Source organism: Trematosphaeria pertusa, assembly GCF_010094035.1.
Source record: "Trematosphaeria pertusa strain CBS 122368 unplaced genomic scaffold BU26scaffold_4, whole genome shotgun sequence".
NCBI lineage: Eukaryota > Fungi > Ascomycota > Dothideomycetes > Pleosporales > Trematosphaeriaceae > Trematosphaeria > Trematosphaeria pertusa.
The window spans coordinates 1,225,765-1,241,121 of NW_022987215.1; the positions used below are offsets into that span (position 1 = coordinate 1,225,765).

Sequence of the window (15,357 nt, forward strand, 5' to 3'; positions counted from 1 at the left end):
CAAGCCTACGATGATCATATTTCTCTCCCTACTCAGCTTCGCCTTCCCGGCCAAAGCTGCTATCATCTCGTCGGGCCCGAAGCTACTTAGGAGACAGGACATCTCGACATCTTCGAAGTATACGTACGAAACACTTGGTTATTCATCGGTGGGCGAGAGCGACGGATCGACTATCTGTAGGTCTCAACTAGAAGTTAAACTGCCCGTGATTAAATAGCAAGCTAATCACGTGCATCCGTAGGGGCGCCGTTCGATTACGATGCCAGGGTATATTACACGATATCATCAGGGAATTACTTTGCATGGTGTACCTTCGACTTGGACTATTCCACCAGAACCGACGGAACCCTGGTTTCTTATGAAACTTTCACAAGGTCACGTACCGATTGCCCAATGTTTACAAGCTGCGACTTGGGCGTCGAGGTAGGAGAATCGACCACTTACCAATGGTGAGTCAAGCGCATTCCCACGGAGGCAGCCTTTACTGAGACAAAAGCTTACTGAATTATCTTGTAAAGTGCTGGCGGTGGGTCTATGTGCGGCACAAGACTCTTCTACAGTTCGTACGGCGCCTCAGAAGCAAAAACGGATATTGTCTGCCTTACTTCTACCCCTGGCGCCCCGCTCGTTACGTCGGTGTTCAAGGAGAGGCCACCAAACATAGGTACGCTCACCTTCTTGCCGCAAGGTCACTTTCTCCAGCGCTTCGACCTAACCGTTCCCTCCAGTCCCCGACATCAGCGCTTCAGTCACAACAACCCCATCCTCGTCGCCCAGCCCCCTCACACCCGGATCGACCCCGATTGAACCTACGCCATCCTCCACTTCCACGCCAGCATCGGACCCTTCTAAGCCCAACAATGCCGGTATCATCGCTGGCTCTGTGGTAGGCGGCGTAGCCGTTCTCGCCCTTGCATCCGTCGCGACACTCTGGGTCCTGAAGCGTAATCGGAGCTCCGCAACGTACTATGGCGGCCACTATCAGCCTGAGAAGGTGAATGATGTACCGGAGTATAACCCACATGCTAGTAGTGTAGCTTATTCAGGCGTCACGGGAACTGGTGGGAGCCCACATATGGGGGTGCATTCGCCGGCGGAGATGTATGCGGGCAGACTTGAGAGGGCGGAGTTGAGTGGCGTTAGGAGTCCGGTTCAGTTATGAGCGAAGTAAGTAGAGACTGAAGTCCGCTACCTCCTGTTCGTTATTGACCCTCCAAGAATGAGACATTGAGTGGTTGGATGCTGTGGCTATTCGATAATGTGAGGAATCTCAGGTCTTCGTGAAGACTTGTGTCGGTATTTGTGGTGGTATGCCGGAATTGTTCACTGCTCATTGGAGAGATGTCTTCGCGTATCAGGTAGAGTACGAGGAACTGTCTCGTAGAGCCGTAATATGTACAGCATTTCTGCATGCGCCGGTATCGCATAAGGTTGTGGCTCAGTCTAATGAAGATATCAGGGCAATTCACATAAATTCATTAGTAATATCCTAATAGAAGCCCTTGCTGTAGCTTTCCCGTGTCTGATTCGATTCGAGCTGGGTGAAGGAAATGTTACCACCGGGTATTCTACAGCGCTGAACGATGACAAGCGTGCTGTGTCTACTAAAATCGTGCATGCACATCTCTAGTCTAGGCTGACGCAGGCTAATGAAGCAGCACAAGAGTCACTATAGAGTAGTCTAAGTCAGAAAACTATAGATAGTCGGTACATATGGCAACATAGTCATACAACAGTGGAGTACCTTTTGAAAAGCAATGGACCCGAAGAGTAGAGAACCGAGCTCACCCATACAGGTTATCAAACACCTCTCAAAGGAGGATGCAGAGGCGCTGACCCACCTGACTCAAGCTACCATAAAGAGAGGTATGTTCTGCATCCACGGGTGCGTATACTCGGTGGCGAGGAAGAAGGTGATGAAGAGGAGGCTTGCAGGCTAGCATCGCTAGCCAGACTCTTAAACGGCTTGGTAAATGATAGGGGCGAGAACAAGGAGGTTCCGAACGAGGAGCTAATCCTAGACGGGAAGGGGTTACTTGTTAGGCACGGTCTTGGGACAATGGTGAATGGCTGGCTTGGAAGCAATCTAAAATGGAGGTGGCGAGGTGAATTCTAGGGGCAAGAGCGAACGGAACAGCAACAAGTAGGCTTCGTCGACTATTAGGAAAGACACCACAAGCGCTGAGGAACAACTAGCTACTTCAAAACTATTATCAACAGGAAGACAACGCCTCTGAGAGTGGATCATAGAGAGGCAAACGGGCCTAAGGAACCGTTACCAACTTACGCCGCCTCTAAAAAGGACTCGGAACCTTCTAAAAGCGCAAGCGCAGAAAACTGGGCTAGATTAGGGCAAGAACTTGAACGGCAACTTGGATCTCAAGGACTCAGGAGAAGAGGGCAAATTTACATACCAGACGAACGAAACTCGGGCGCAAAGTGTAACACGGACGAGGCCGAGTGAAGGGGAGGAGCGAGCGCTCCTTGCATTATCTCTAACGCGGGCCGACGCAGCCTGATTTTGGCGGTACAAGAGTTTCCCGCAGAGAGAGCAGTCTTGATCGTGACGCTATGGACCACGGTAGAACATTTACCAGAGAACGAGAAGGGTTATCAGGATGGCCTCGCTTGATGAAGCTATTCACGCTGCTCTATTCGAACTTTCTCCCAGTTAAAGTTCTAGCTCTTGGACTTCAACGGTGTGTCTGATATAATTCGGGTTTCCTCTAGCCCGTGGTGTTCTTCAGGAGCAGTATCAAATCTATCTCCGAGGCCCAATTTCCATGTTCTCTGTGGGCAGTTGGTTGCGGATTTTCTCTAGAGCTTGTTGTCGTATTTGAGTACGTACAGTTGCCACTGCAGCTTGGTAGCACGCTCATATTCGTCCATGGTCCTCCGGTTGCGTTAGCTAAGAGCTGAAGCAACGAAGAGTCACTGTCCCTCGCTTCAGAGGGCAGTGACCTCCTTTACCAGCTGGTCAGCTCTCTGAACCTCCTCAGCATTCGCATTGAACGGCCTAGGCGCGCCAAGGATGTCCCGCGTGTTGGGTAGTGGTTGTCGCAGAGAAATGGTGTAGGGGAGAGGGAGAGAGAGAGAGAGAGAGAGAGAGAGAGAGAGAGAGTGTGTGTGTGTGTGTGTGTGTGTGTGTGTGTGTGTCTATGGGTGAAGTATCGAGAAGAAGGTTATGGAGCCTCTGAAGTTTTAACTGTCTAGTGTGAGTGGATGAGCGCGAGGAGCGCTTATGGGATGGAGAGCTCGATTAGCAATTGGATGCTCTTCGGGAGGCCTGAGTACCTCTAAAAGGGTTGACAGAGCCCAGGTCAGTGCAACTTTCGTTACGCTGAGGGTATGTACACAGATCGGCTTTTATAGATTACTCTAATCCGGCCAGGTTCACAGAGGCCTACTAAAGCACTTCAAGCTGCCCTATCCCAAATCATCAGTGGGCGATTCTGGAATTGGGAGCATCCTCGGCTTGACGTGGCATAGGCACTCCTGGGGACCTTTACTGGGTTTTCCGCCGTCGGCTATTCGGAGTTCTGTTTAGCATCCTTCTGCAGACATACTGCATATTGAGCGGATCTGGGCCTTAGAGGGACTTCTGGTTGTCTTGGGATACGTCCTCCTGATGGGCTTTACTTGGGTTCCGGCAGTCTCTGGCAACTGAGCTCTAACGCACGAGCGCACCATGGAGGACTACGAGCGCGCTGCCGAGCTTGTCCAAGCCTGCAGTGTAGGGTCTCTATCCTCGCCTTATTCAAGTATGGGAAAAGCCCTCGAAGGCCTTGCTCTCACTGATAAGGTTAATGAGCCTTCTTTTCTGCGGAGGCTGGCGCGTATATAGCCCCGTCATATTCATCAGAGCGAAGAAAGCTACACTACTTCGGTTTCTGCTAACCTCTCTGAAGCTATCTAGGAGACTCTTCCCACAGTCGGGGTAAAGGGTGTTGGCCGACGCAGTGAGTGATGCAAAGCAGACTTTAGGATGCCCATCCACACAGGGAGGCTGCTATTCCTCGTGTCTACCGAGGTGCCAGAATCCTGCCATTGGGGAGTTGGGTAAGGAGGGGAAGGACTTCAGGATACCCGATACTAACTCCACGACAATTCTTGCGGTCCGGATTTGGTCACTGTCCGGTATATATGCAGAATAGTGCTGAAGGACTCCACATCTCAAACCATAGATGCATGGCTACCAGTGATGCCCCAGCAATTTCGCGGTCACCTGTGGCCGCCGTTTTGAGGCGGATTGCGTCCCTTTCACTTCACTGCCAGGGCGAGTACACTGCGTAGCATAAGCAAATGAAACATTGGCATCATAGCTTGGTTTTGGAAGCAATCACTTCTAGAGAGGCTGGCCCATGTACAGCTCCATCGTATGCACCAAGGGGCGGAAAGCTGCGCTGATCCGGCCTCTGTTAAGCTCTTTGAAGGTATTCAGGCCTCCTGTTCCACGCTCGCTAAGGGTGCCATCATGACTCTGTTGTGAACAGGATGTCTCGAATGGGGGCGGTAATCTGGCGGCTGGCTATCCCAAAGCCTACTTGCATCGCTTACTGCGCTGGTAAGAGCTCTGCGCCCCCTATAGTGGAAAATGTCTCGAAGGCCTTCTGGAAGCCCTATACTAACTCCGTCACGCCAGATTCTGTGTCGTCCGGAATTGCTCGCTGTTCGATGCATCTGCAGTAATAGTTGGAAATGGCTCTGTATGCTCGACCGTTAAAAGTTGCGTGAAGCCCATCAGGAAGACCTATCACATGTCGAGTAGAAGACCTCTCGAGGCGCATAGCTGGTGTTTCCGCAAGAGGCTAGACGGAGTTTTGTATTGGACGTGGAAATTCGACTGAAGCTCTCCCGGATGACATATAACCAGCCAGATTGAAGGCGCTCTTAATTCTATGATCACTCACTGATGACTTGGGATACGGCAGCCTGACGTGCTTCAGTACGTTTACGCTGGCTCGGCAGGGACAGGAGGCTAACTCACAAGGGAGCTCGGATAAAGAGTCCTGCAGCACTTCAGAGTCCTACCCAAAGCCCATCACCACAGCCTGGTGGTGGTGGTCGAAGCGGGGCTGCAGACCTTTCACTCGATCGCGCCCGTCGGGAGGGAAAGCCGAGCTGTTATTGTCCACACCGCCTAATAAGAGTCAATAAACATTGACTCAGCAAACAGCAGATATTGTGCTCTGGTAACAATAGCAACGGACGGTTACTAAGCTCGAGCTGCTGCCCGCCTTCTCGACGGTCGACTTCTTCTTCTCTCTCTCCACTTCTCCACAACCACCACCTCCACCTCACCTCAACTCACCTCACTTCACCACACCTCACCATGCCCTTCGCGTGGGAGAATTTCGGCGCGCCGACGCCGTTCAAAGCGAATGCTGCGGAGCTCAGGGCCGCTGAGCTGGCGGAGGAGGTCGCTGCCCTCCGAAAGCAGCTTAGCACCGCCAAGGCCGCTAAGGCCGTCGCCGAGCAGCGGGAGGCAGTGGCTCTCCGCTGCTTTGGCACTGAGCTCCAACGCAACCGGAGCATGGACGACTGGGACCGCGCTGCCGAGCTGCAGCAGCAGCTCGACGTCCTCAAGGAGGACAACAAGGACATCCGCAGCCAGCTGTCGGCCGTCACCGGCCACCTCCAGGGCAAGGAGGCCGACATTGCCTACAAGGACAACGAGATCTCGTCGCTCACCACCGACAAGGACCAGCTCAAGGCCTCGCTGGCCGACGTCAAGCAGAAGCTCGATGAGCAGCTGGAAGCCTCCCAGGAGATCGACTCACACCTCAATAACGCGTACGCCGACCTCGGCCGCGAGCAGACCGCGCACAAAGCCACCGTCAAGGCCAAGGACGATGCGGAAGCGAAGCTGAAGGAGACCGAGGGCGAGCTTCACAGCTTGCATACACAATGGGAGGAGCTGCAGAACAGAGTCCAAGAGCTGGAGGCACAGACGGCGGAGATGCAGGATCTGGAGCGCGAGCATCAAGCGCTGCAGGACGATATCGAGAACCTCCGCAACCAGCTCGGCAGCCACGATCGCACCATCTTGGTCAAGGACGCGCGCATTCAGCACCTAGAGACGCAATACCAGAAGGCGCTCGAAGGAAAGCTCAACGCCGAAGCCGCTGCCAACGCTGCCGCTGCTCCTACTTCCGTACCAACCTTCACGGCCGGCGACGAGTCGCTGGAGGACGAGCTCGCCAACACTGCCGGTTTCGAAGATAACGGCTCCGAATTCGAGCAGCTCGACTATTCCGGCATCACCGAGATTGCAGATATTGCGCCCATCGAGCCAGCCGCTGCCCCGAAGCTCTCCATCGGCGTCGTTCAAGCCGCAAGCGTTGCCCCGGTCGCAGCGCAGACGGACACCTCCTCGACCCAGACAGACGAGCGCCAGATCTCTACTACCTCCGCTCAGACAGACGAGTGCCAGACCACGACCTCATATACCCAAACCGATGCACCAGAGAAGCGCGCAATCGCAGCCCAGACAGACACCCCAAAGCTTTCCGCTGGCGTCATCCATGCCGCCTCTATCCACGTCCCTCCGATCGAGCCCAAGAAGGCTCTCACCACCACTGCGACGCAAACCGACGTCGTTCCTGTCGAGGCTGAGAAGACAGTCTCTACGACTGCCACACAGACCGACCACCTTCGCGATCTCAAGACTACCGCTGCCCAGACCGATGTCTCGAACCCCTTGATCCGCAAGTCCAGGGTCTCCACCGTCCTCAACATATGGCCAATTGCCGATAACACCACAGCCGAGACTACCACCGCGACTGCTGCCACTCAGACCGAGAAGACCGCCGAGAAGAGCCCGGAGCGAATCATCACCGTTACTACGTCTTCCAAGAGGAGCGTTCTGGAGCGTTACTATCCCCTCATCTCTGCGCTCATCGTCTTCTTTTGCTTCATGGCCTATGCGATGCTGGAGGCTTGGAAGGTCGAGAGCGGCTACTACTACTCCCACAACGACTTCTCGTACGGCGCCTTTGGAAACGGCCGCTATCTCTTTGGCTTCTTCCCCATTGGCTTCGACATCGGCCACTCTCGGTTGTCTGAGGAGATCTGTCGCCATACTTCGACTGCTATCGCCGTGTTCGAGGACTGGGCTGGCATTACTCCGACTCCGATGTATTGAGCTCTTTCCTTACTTACTTGCTTCCTTACTCTGCCACTGCATGTGGGTTGGAGTACACAAAACGGTGTTTGGGTAGGGGATCTGGGTTTCCTTCAGGCTTTAATGACTGGCGTCTTGTCTCGGTGGCCTGCTTTCCATGATACCCCCGGATTACCCCTCTTTTCTTTCTCTCTAAGTTTTTTTTACGTGGCTAGATATCCGCCTTCAGGATTCTTTGATAGCTGCCTCATTGGAATGGAACATACAGTGTGCTGAAACTATTTGTGCTCATCATACCCGATGTGACGACGACATGAATAGGTCCTCGAAGGCCCCTGGCCGAGTAATGACGACGGCGATGTAGCCCTCACTGGTTAAGCTCTCTATTCAACCCTACCTTTTGCCCGGCGCGTTGCTGTGTGCCCACTCCTGCTTCTAGCAAGCACGACATGAATACGGGTCGTTGAAGTGCCCCCAGGGACAAGATTGGCGAGACTGAAGCGGGGCTGCTGACACGGACAGAGCTGATATGTGTAGGATACGGGCTGCTGACACAGAGCTGATGTGTCTCTTGCGGTAGGGAATTCTCCGGATCTAAGGGCTCGCTATACAAGTAAGTAAGCTTGGCTCGTCTATTGTACGCACCCGCGAAGGCCGCCTCCAGGGTAGCTGTTGCGCACGTTGTTCTATCCGGAGAATTCCACACCGTGAGAGTGTGTGTAGGATACGGTGCTCAACTTCCAAGCAGAATTATCTAGGCATTGGGGGGAGCCAGTACGGTAGATAGAGCAAGTTCGACACGATACGATTGTGGTAATGGTGGCGTGCATTCGCCGGCTAGGACTAACCTACTACGGGATTGCTTACTGCAGCGTGGGCCCGTAGAGGCTAGCCGTCTGCCTAGGCTAGACGAAGCGGGGAAGAGATGGGAAATACTGAGCGTACATATCGCACTGGGAGCTAGATTGGGCTAGGAGGGTGAGAGAACAGTGATGTATACCATAGCAGACACAGGCGCTACTCGCACAAAGAAGGTGAGGTTGGAATAGACTTCGACGACGGTGGAACGTCGACCGCATAGCTCGTGCCAAAAGACGGGAAAACTCTGCTATGTCGGATGGTGAGAGCCGTTGGGGCGAGGGAGGGAGAACGAAGCGCGGGGCTCTGATTGGTCCAACCGGGGACGGGTGCTCTCCCAGGCGAAGACGCATGGCGCCTGGCGGGAACGGTCCGAGGTACACGTCATGGGACAGCTGGGCAAGGGGGCGGAGGGGGCAAAAGAACGATATATGGATGCTGGATTTTGCTCGCTGCGAGCGGGGTGGGAAGTTAGAAACCCTACCGGCCTTATCCTCGTCACTACTGTACTGCTCTTTTGGAAAAGGGCCGATAAGTTGTAACTTGTATCTGTACTGTACGGTACATACGTACCCACGTTGCGAGCAAGAGATGGAATCGCCTAGCGCGGCGCCGCCAAATGGCATCGTGCTCTTTACGTATCCGCTGTCCGCTTTTGGGAGACGGGTTACATATTATCTGCAGCTGAGGGGCATTGCGTACGCTTACTGCGTAGGTGGTCTTGTCTTGCAACGAATGCTCTTTGGGGTAGCGGTGACTGACCTTTCATTCCCAGGAACAACCCTTCATGCTGCCGCGACCTGATATGGCGAAGCTGGGGGTGAAGTATCGCAAGGTGCCGATTCTCGCTATTGGGCGCGACATCTACGTCGACTCGAGGCTCATTCTGCGGACGCTGGAAGAGAAGTTTCCGGAGGGCAAATTGGGGAGTGACAAGCCGGAGGAGAAGTTCATTGAGAAACTGCTGGAGAAGTATATGATCGAGGCGCCGCCAGTGCTCGGGTCGATGGTTGGACTGGTGCCTCCGCACTTGCTCGATGTCCCCGGGTTTGCGGAGGATAGGTAAGTGGTCTGTTGGTGTGGCTGCCAGTGCTTGGACTGATGTGGAGCAGAGTGGGCCTCTGCGATACTGAATGGACGCAGGAAGCAATCATCAAGGGACAACCGGAGTGCTTGGTATACATGAGGCGTCTGTTCGATTTCTTCGAAACGACGATCTTGGCCGACGGAAGGAATTGGGTACTCAACACTGATAAGCTATCCCTGGCAGACATCGAAGGTCAGTCCAGCATCTTCTTTCAATTCGCTTGCTCTGCAGCCTTCTTTTTCTTCTCCTCACGACTCCGCGGAAGGATGGGGGCCGTGGCTTGCATGGATAGAAGATCGTCGTCTGGCTGTCCAGGCCCTCCCCGGTTCAAGCATGCGAGACCCGCTGTGCCGTTCTCGGGACGACCCAAAGTCCCCATTGCACATTCGCCCTATCCCCCCTCCCTCTCCCCCTCCCCCTCCTTGCTTGGCTTTCGACACCTATAGAGTGCTAGCGGGCGTTCGAACGTGCAGCGGCCTGTGCTGCCTGATGACTGCGCTAACACAGACTAGCAAGCTGGCCGCTTGACTGGCTCATCGACTTGAAGGCCCCCATGCCTCCTCACATCGTGTCTGAGAAGCAGTTTCCGAAAGTGTACGCCTGGATCTCGCGGTTTCGGGCCGCTCTCGACGAAGCGCAGGCTTCTTCGGCGCCCAAGGTGGTAACGTTGCACGGAGACGCGGCGACCGATTTCATCCTCCAGTCCGATTTCACTCAATCTGGAGGCACTGTGGACGGAGGCGACCCCTTGGGCCTAAAAGCGGGCACGGAGGTGGAAGTGTATCCTTCGGACTGGGCGTCTGCCCATCGAGACTCGGGTCGACTGATTGCACTGGCGCCAGATGAGGTGACCATCGCGGCTCAGAGCGGAGGAGGAGGCCAGGAGGTGCATATACATGCACCACGTACCGGCTTCAAGGTCACGGAGATTGCGGGCAGCAGTACTAGGGTGTAATTTGAGCTGCATGTAGGGCCCGACGGAGCATCGTGCGGTTGCGCAAAGAAGTATGTTCTGTGCACACTGTCTCTTGTTCGCAGCTGCGCGAAATGCAGACTGGCAGCATCGTGCGTCGCGTGTCACGGCACCACGTGCTGGGGCGCTTGCGGCCTGACAAAGACACATCCATGGACGGCGCCAGTCTCCCATACGCTGGGCGACGGTGAATTATATAGCTCGCTGCACGCGGCCGGCGTCGCAGCTAATTGGCATCGGCCACGACGGGCGCGGTGAGAGGCGCGGACTGCGAAGGGGTGGTATTCCTATAGGCAGCGGTGGGCCGGGCGGGACTGCGGTCGCTGCACGCGTCGAGGATGGAGCCTGCGCTGGCGAGGCCAATGGCGGCCTACTGCGTCCTATTTTCTTATATAGACGGCGGGCATCCGACGATGCTCTTTTCGACGTTTGCACGGCATGCAGCCGTGCCCAAGAAGTGCGCAGGCGGCCCCGGGCGCGGTGCAAATTTTCAGACGACACGGAGTCGGTGAGAGTCGAGCCCTGGAGCGATGGGACGGCGGGCGTGTTAGATAATAATGGCCGTGGGAGGCTGTGGGAGGCTGCGGTGGCTCCTTCCCCGTCGCGGTCGTCGCTGCCAATAATGATGACTGATGATGCGCAGCGGCGACCGGTGACGCGAGGGCAGGCGCGGCTGGGCAGCCTTCCCAGCTCCTGCGCGCTCCGTCGATGCCCAACGCGCGCCACTCGAGCCCGCCCGTCTCCACTCCCTCTCGACACCTCAGCTGCGGGCAGGCGTGATGGTACCCAAACGCCGGCGCGCTGTCTCTAGCAGCAGCCCCAAGGCCCACGGTTCGCCGCCGCCAGTCACATAAGTGCCCGCGGCCGCCTCCGCCTGCGCTGCTGTCGCCCTCTCTCTCTCTTCCACTTTCCCCGTTCCCGCTGCCTGCTGTCTGTCCGTCTGTCACTCTGTCCTCGCGAACGCCTGGAGCCGACACTTCGCCGTCGCGTGTGACAGCAGTCTGCATCCGTCGACTCTTGCTTGCTGCCCGACGGCTTGACGTGCAGCGGCGCCGTCCAATCGCAGCCCCGCGCCGTCTGCAGGCGGCCTCCAGCGCCCCCGCTGACCTCGCTGCCTCTCTAAAGAGCCGCACACCCTCAGGGCTGCCGTCAAGTATCTTTCCTGTCGCCCGCCCCGTCCGCTCCCTCTTTGGACTGCTGCAGCGCCGCTCCCGCGCTCTCGCCGTGTACTTGCCAGGTACCTGTCGCTCTGCTCGCTCGCTCGCTCTGTCGTCTGTCGTCTCTGGCAGCTGAAAGTGCCCTCCCACTCCTGGCAGCACTCCCACGGAGCAACCCTGGGCCACCCTGCCCGCCCCTCGGTATCCCCAAAGAGGTCGCCGCAGCCGCGCAGTCACGCCTCCCTCAAGCCATTCCCCTTCCACAGGCCGGCGCGCTCCAAGTGCCGTATATTGGTCAAGGCCCCCGCATCTGCCTGCTTTCTGTTGCCTCTGCTTCCCTTCTGGAACACTCTCAGCCCATACTCCAGCCCGCGGACACCACAGGATCCTGCATTCCCTTCCGCGCCCACGGTTTTTGGTCTTGGAGCGTTATCTGGACCCGTGAGCCCCGCCTTGTTGCTTCTAGCTCGTGTTGCTGGCCCCTCCCGACACTGTGACATCAGTGTCTCTTTCCTTTCCTCTTCCTTCTCCCCCCCCACACACTTCTGCACTCACCATGTCGTCGCGAATGAACCAGTGGTTTGTGCTCGGCGACGGCATCGCCAGAGAGGTCATCACCGCCGACATCCAGCGCTATTTGGGCCCAGATGCGCTCGTCAGACCCGGCACAGGCACCGGCGAGTACGAGGTCTGTTGCTCCCTTGATCCGTCGAGCAGCGCAGAGCAGACTGCTGACAGCTCTTCTAGGGCCGGCCAGGCTATTGGATCACCGCATATCGAACTCTCACATCGGTACGTTCGCATCATGCACCGAGCTGGAGATGGCGAGCTTGGGCGACGGCTGACAGTCGCGACAGCAAATGATCCAGGACTTGAAGTTGGATTCACAGCGCTGGCAAGCGGAGAAGGACCGCGACCAGCGAGGACATGGAGGTGGAGGTAGTCCTTACCTTCGCGATACTAAGGTGTCAAGACACCCTGACGCAAATCTAGTGGCATATCAGGATTCGAGAACCCATGCTTCCAGGCAGCATTATGGACCGTCTGAGGGCTATGCGTCGTCAACCAAGGCTTCGTCGTATGCTACTCCGTCGTATGGCGCTAGTGAACAAACCACACACTACACAACCGCTTCCACGCCCGCATATACGACTACTCCACAGCATGGTTACCAGGCTCCTCCCAGTTATACAGCGCACACCGCGCAGCCAAGGACGGATCCCTATGCTAACTACCAGTCAACTGGCAGAGCGGACCATCCGGCCTATACTGCTGCCACCCCGCAGTATTCTTACCCTTCGCAGCCTCAGCCTCAGACGGACCCATATGGCCGCGCGACAACCACGACCCAGCACAGTGGCTACGCACCAAGGTATTTTGGTTACTTCGACGAACGCTTTTTGGTATATCGCTAAGCCCCAGTAGTGCTGCCGCCGCACCAGGCTACTACATCGCCTCGGACGGACGCCGTAAGTGGACTTTCGTCATTACCCACTTCGATGAACTAATTGTTGGATCTCAGAATATCCTTTGTCACAACAGCCGCAGCAACCGCCTCCGTCTGGCCGCCGAAGAGGTGCCTAAACCCTTGCCCGGATAACCATACTTTCTCTTCCTTTTTCATGCGCTGGAGGTAGATTTTCCATGACCGCCAGGTATTACCTCTGTTCCTCCGTCATTTTGCCATGTCCGGAGATACCCATAACCGTTTCCGCAACCTGAGTCTGGAGTCCTACCGTCCTGTTGGTTTGAGACCGCTTCTTTTAATCCATGGATCCATTTGATGTTTCGCTGGCGTCCAGAAAAGCGTTCGGGTAGAGTGGATTTCCGTTGCGAAAGCTGGACCGTGGAGTCTGCCATGTGGAGCCGACCCAAGGACATGACCGATCATTTTCTTTTGTCCGAATGACATCTATTTTTAATGTACGTTGCCGGGCTCGCGATTTTTACCCTTCTACTTCGCCGCGCGCTGCCCGTATCTCCCGGATCTCGAGACGTTGCCTCAGGATATGACCCGTTGTCCTTCAGATGTTCACCTGGACCATCCACCAAGGCTTTACCAGCCAGCTTCAGGACAGCAGCAAATGCGCAGTTGTGCCGGACGCCACGCGGACCATTCTGCTTCCAAAGCTCGCCTCTCATCTCACGACTACGGCTCACCATTGTCCTTTCTGCCAGAGCGATTTCGTTATCGAATGCATCAGGGCTTATGGAGCGTTTTCGCACATATCCGCTTGTATATACCTTGTTCACCACGAAGAGCATGTTTCATGACTGGATGGCCATTTGATGTTTGCATAGCTTGCGATGGAATGGCAGAGGGTACGCGTACGGAATCAGACTGCTTAATCGTCGTTCAACTGCAACACCTGCTGCTCGGCTCGCGGATCGATCTCCCCGGTGGTTGCTTTCTTTCTATTCGCCCCGATAAGGGTTCCCAGCCTTCCGTTCACCCAGGACGTTTGATGCCCAAGCCGAACCACATGCAATATCGCATCCCAACCCTATATGAAGCAAAATTTTCTTCGTCGTCTTACTCCTGCAATGTACCTTCCGGCTGCCCATTGCCATCCCCCACGCATCCCACGCCGAGATGAGGTTATAATCCGTCGGCGACTCGTATACATTCTCACCCGAAGGTGCTCTTTATTGAACCAAGCGCCGTCTCTACGCGCTCCATAACCCCAAAATGGAGTTCCCCGCTCGGATCACCGCCTAATCCGTCCAGGACGTGCTGCGGAGTGACACTCGGTACCGCACGTTGGGAGATTAACCCAGAGATGCGATACTGCACTGTGCCTCATCTCATCTCGCACTTGCGTTGCTAATGCTTGATGATGAACGACCATACGTGTCCTTCGCTTCGCTTGCAGAGTTCATGCACGTCATTGAAGCGTGCGTCGTGCGTCGTCGGTCGGGCGCATTCCTCCCGAGCCCATGATCAGACGCACAGTTATTGCCTGTCTACCTGCCTTACAGCGAAGCTGCACTCCATCGCCGCGCATACGAAGGTCGGACGTACTTCTCAAGCACTGTTTGATCAGCGTCAACGCTGGGCTTACTGTGCTTTGACCGTCGTAGATCGCCGCTGATCTTCACGCATGTCAATAGCGGTTGAGTGCTGATCTCCCCACCGCTCCAAGCTGCCAGTAGATCAACTGTTTGCGTTCAGCGGTTCGCGCACGTTTCGTCGTGAGGGGAAGAAGGGGCCGATCACCAGCCCGGTCCCGAGACGGCGGTCTTGCGATGTGCAGGTGCAAGTAGCGCCCGCGGACGTCTGCCAGAATGGAATTGATGTGTCATGTCATAATCGGGTGCGTGCTCGTTGCGGGCGGGATCGAGGAATCGGCCCGTTGAGCGGTGGGAAGTCCGGGTTCGGGTCTGCGATGCAGAGCAAGTCCCTGTAGGCCCCGTTGCGGCGTGGACTATCGATATTGGGCTGGAACGTGGCTGGTGTGGTGTGCTTTGCTTATTACCGGTAGACTATGGACGGGAAGAGTAGTAGTGAGAAAATGTGACTGTGGAGCACAATCGTGCAGGCTAGGTGTAGGAATTTCACTAGGGCTAGAATTAATGTGAGGGTTTGGATTGGATGGGAGGGTGCTGATTCGGGCCTTTTGAAGGCTTGTTGGCTTTAGTGGCTAGTGGGTTTGGACTCCGCGGAGGAGGAGGGCGGGAGTTGGGAAGTTGGGAAGTTAGTTACTTCTAGGTAGGGGTAGGAATTTACTAGGGGCAATGTGGAAGGTAGCTGACGTGAGCGCGAGGGATGGGGACTGGGGGTTATGGCTGTTGTTGCTGTGGATGGGAAAAAGTATCGATATTTTCTTTTTGCGGCGGCTTCTTTCAATTCCCTTAATTTTTGCTACCCTTTGCGTAGGAAGCTGTTAAGTCTGTTTCACTTCTTCTTCTCCCCCCGAGGTCCTTCTTTCGGCGCAACGCTTTTCCATTCCGTTGGGACGTACAGAGCGCTGCTGGTATGTTGTTGAAGACGGTTGGTATAGATGCCATTGTAAAGGAAGTCGTGGAGAACCGTCGACCCGTCCCCATGTCCTATATGCACTCCGATGAATACGCTCTTGTGCGAGAAGCTTGATGAGCCCACCGACTCGAGATGGCCATCTAGTACTCTTTCTGGCGAAGGCGTTGAAGTACTTTATTT

The 15,357-nt window shown here is 55.5% G+C and overlaps 5 protein-coding genes across 5 annotated transcripts; all 5 read left to right on the plus strand.

Moving 5' to 3' along the window:
- Positions 1-10: 10 nt before the first annotated feature.
- On the plus strand, positions 11-1,162 carry BU26DRAFT_561860 (uncharacterized protein; the record flags this gene model as incomplete). Its single annotated transcript, XM_033832964.1, has 4 exons — positions 11-176; positions 242-449; positions 519-664; positions 729-1,162. 4 exons carry the CDS (start codon positions 11-13, stop codon positions 1,160-1,162), a joined length of 954 nt encoding a protein of 317 aa, XP_033687092.1.
- Positions 1,163-5,304: 4,142 nt separating this feature from the next.
- On the plus strand, positions 5,305-7,394 carry BU26DRAFT_516787 (uncharacterized protein). The gene has a single exon (XM_033828418.1). The coding sequence runs from the start codon at positions 5,333-5,335 to the stop codon at positions 7,142-7,144; it is 1,812 nt and encodes a 603-aa protein (XP_033687093.1). The 5' UTR covers positions 5,305-5,332; the 3' UTR covers positions 7,145-7,394.
- Positions 7,395-8,572: 1,178 nt separating this feature from the next.
- On the plus strand, positions 8,573-10,023 carry BU26DRAFT_561862 (uncharacterized protein; the record flags this gene model as incomplete). The annotated part of the gene is made up of 4 exons (XM_033832965.1): positions 8,573-8,692; positions 8,757-9,043; positions 9,094-9,260; positions 9,581-10,023. The coding sequence occupies 4 exons, from the start codon at positions 8,573-8,575 to the stop codon at positions 10,021-10,023; spliced, it is 1,017 nt and encodes a 338-aa protein (XP_033687094.1).
- A 1,731-nt stretch (positions 10,024-11,754) lies between these two features.
- BU26DRAFT_421813 (uncharacterized protein) lies at positions 11,755-12,613 on the plus strand (the record flags this gene model as incomplete). Its single annotated transcript, XM_033823430.1, has 3 exons — positions 11,755-11,853; positions 11,946-11,990; positions 12,056-12,613. The coding sequence occupies 3 exons, from the start codon at positions 11,755-11,757 to the stop codon at positions 12,611-12,613; spliced, it is 702 nt and encodes a 233-aa protein (XP_033687095.1).
- Positions 12,614-12,995: 382 nt separating this feature from the next.
- On the plus strand, positions 12,996-15,020 carry BU26DRAFT_250786 (uncharacterized protein). Its single transcript, XM_033821128.1, has 2 exons — positions 12,996-13,676; positions 14,629-15,020. Exons 1-2 carry the CDS (start codon positions 13,208-13,210, stop codon positions 14,775-14,777), a joined length of 618 nt encoding a protein of 205 aa, XP_033687096.1. The 5' UTR covers positions 12,996-13,207; the 3' UTR covers positions 14,778-15,020.
- The last annotated feature ends 337 nt before the right edge of the window (positions 15,021-15,357 follow it).

Coding starts and splice junctions, on each gene's coding strand:
- BU26DRAFT_516787 (XM_033828418.1), top strand. CDS start 5,333: ATGCCCTTCGCGTGGGAGAATTTCGGCGCGCCGACGCCGTTCAAAGCG.
- BU26DRAFT_250786 (XM_033821128.1), top strand. CDS start 13,208: ATGACCCGTTGTCCTTCAGATGTTCACCTGGACCATCCACCAAGGCTT. Junction 13,677..14,628: donor ACGTTTGATGCCCAAGCCGA/ACCACATGCAAT, acceptor GCGTGGACTATC/GATATTGGGCTGGAACGTGG.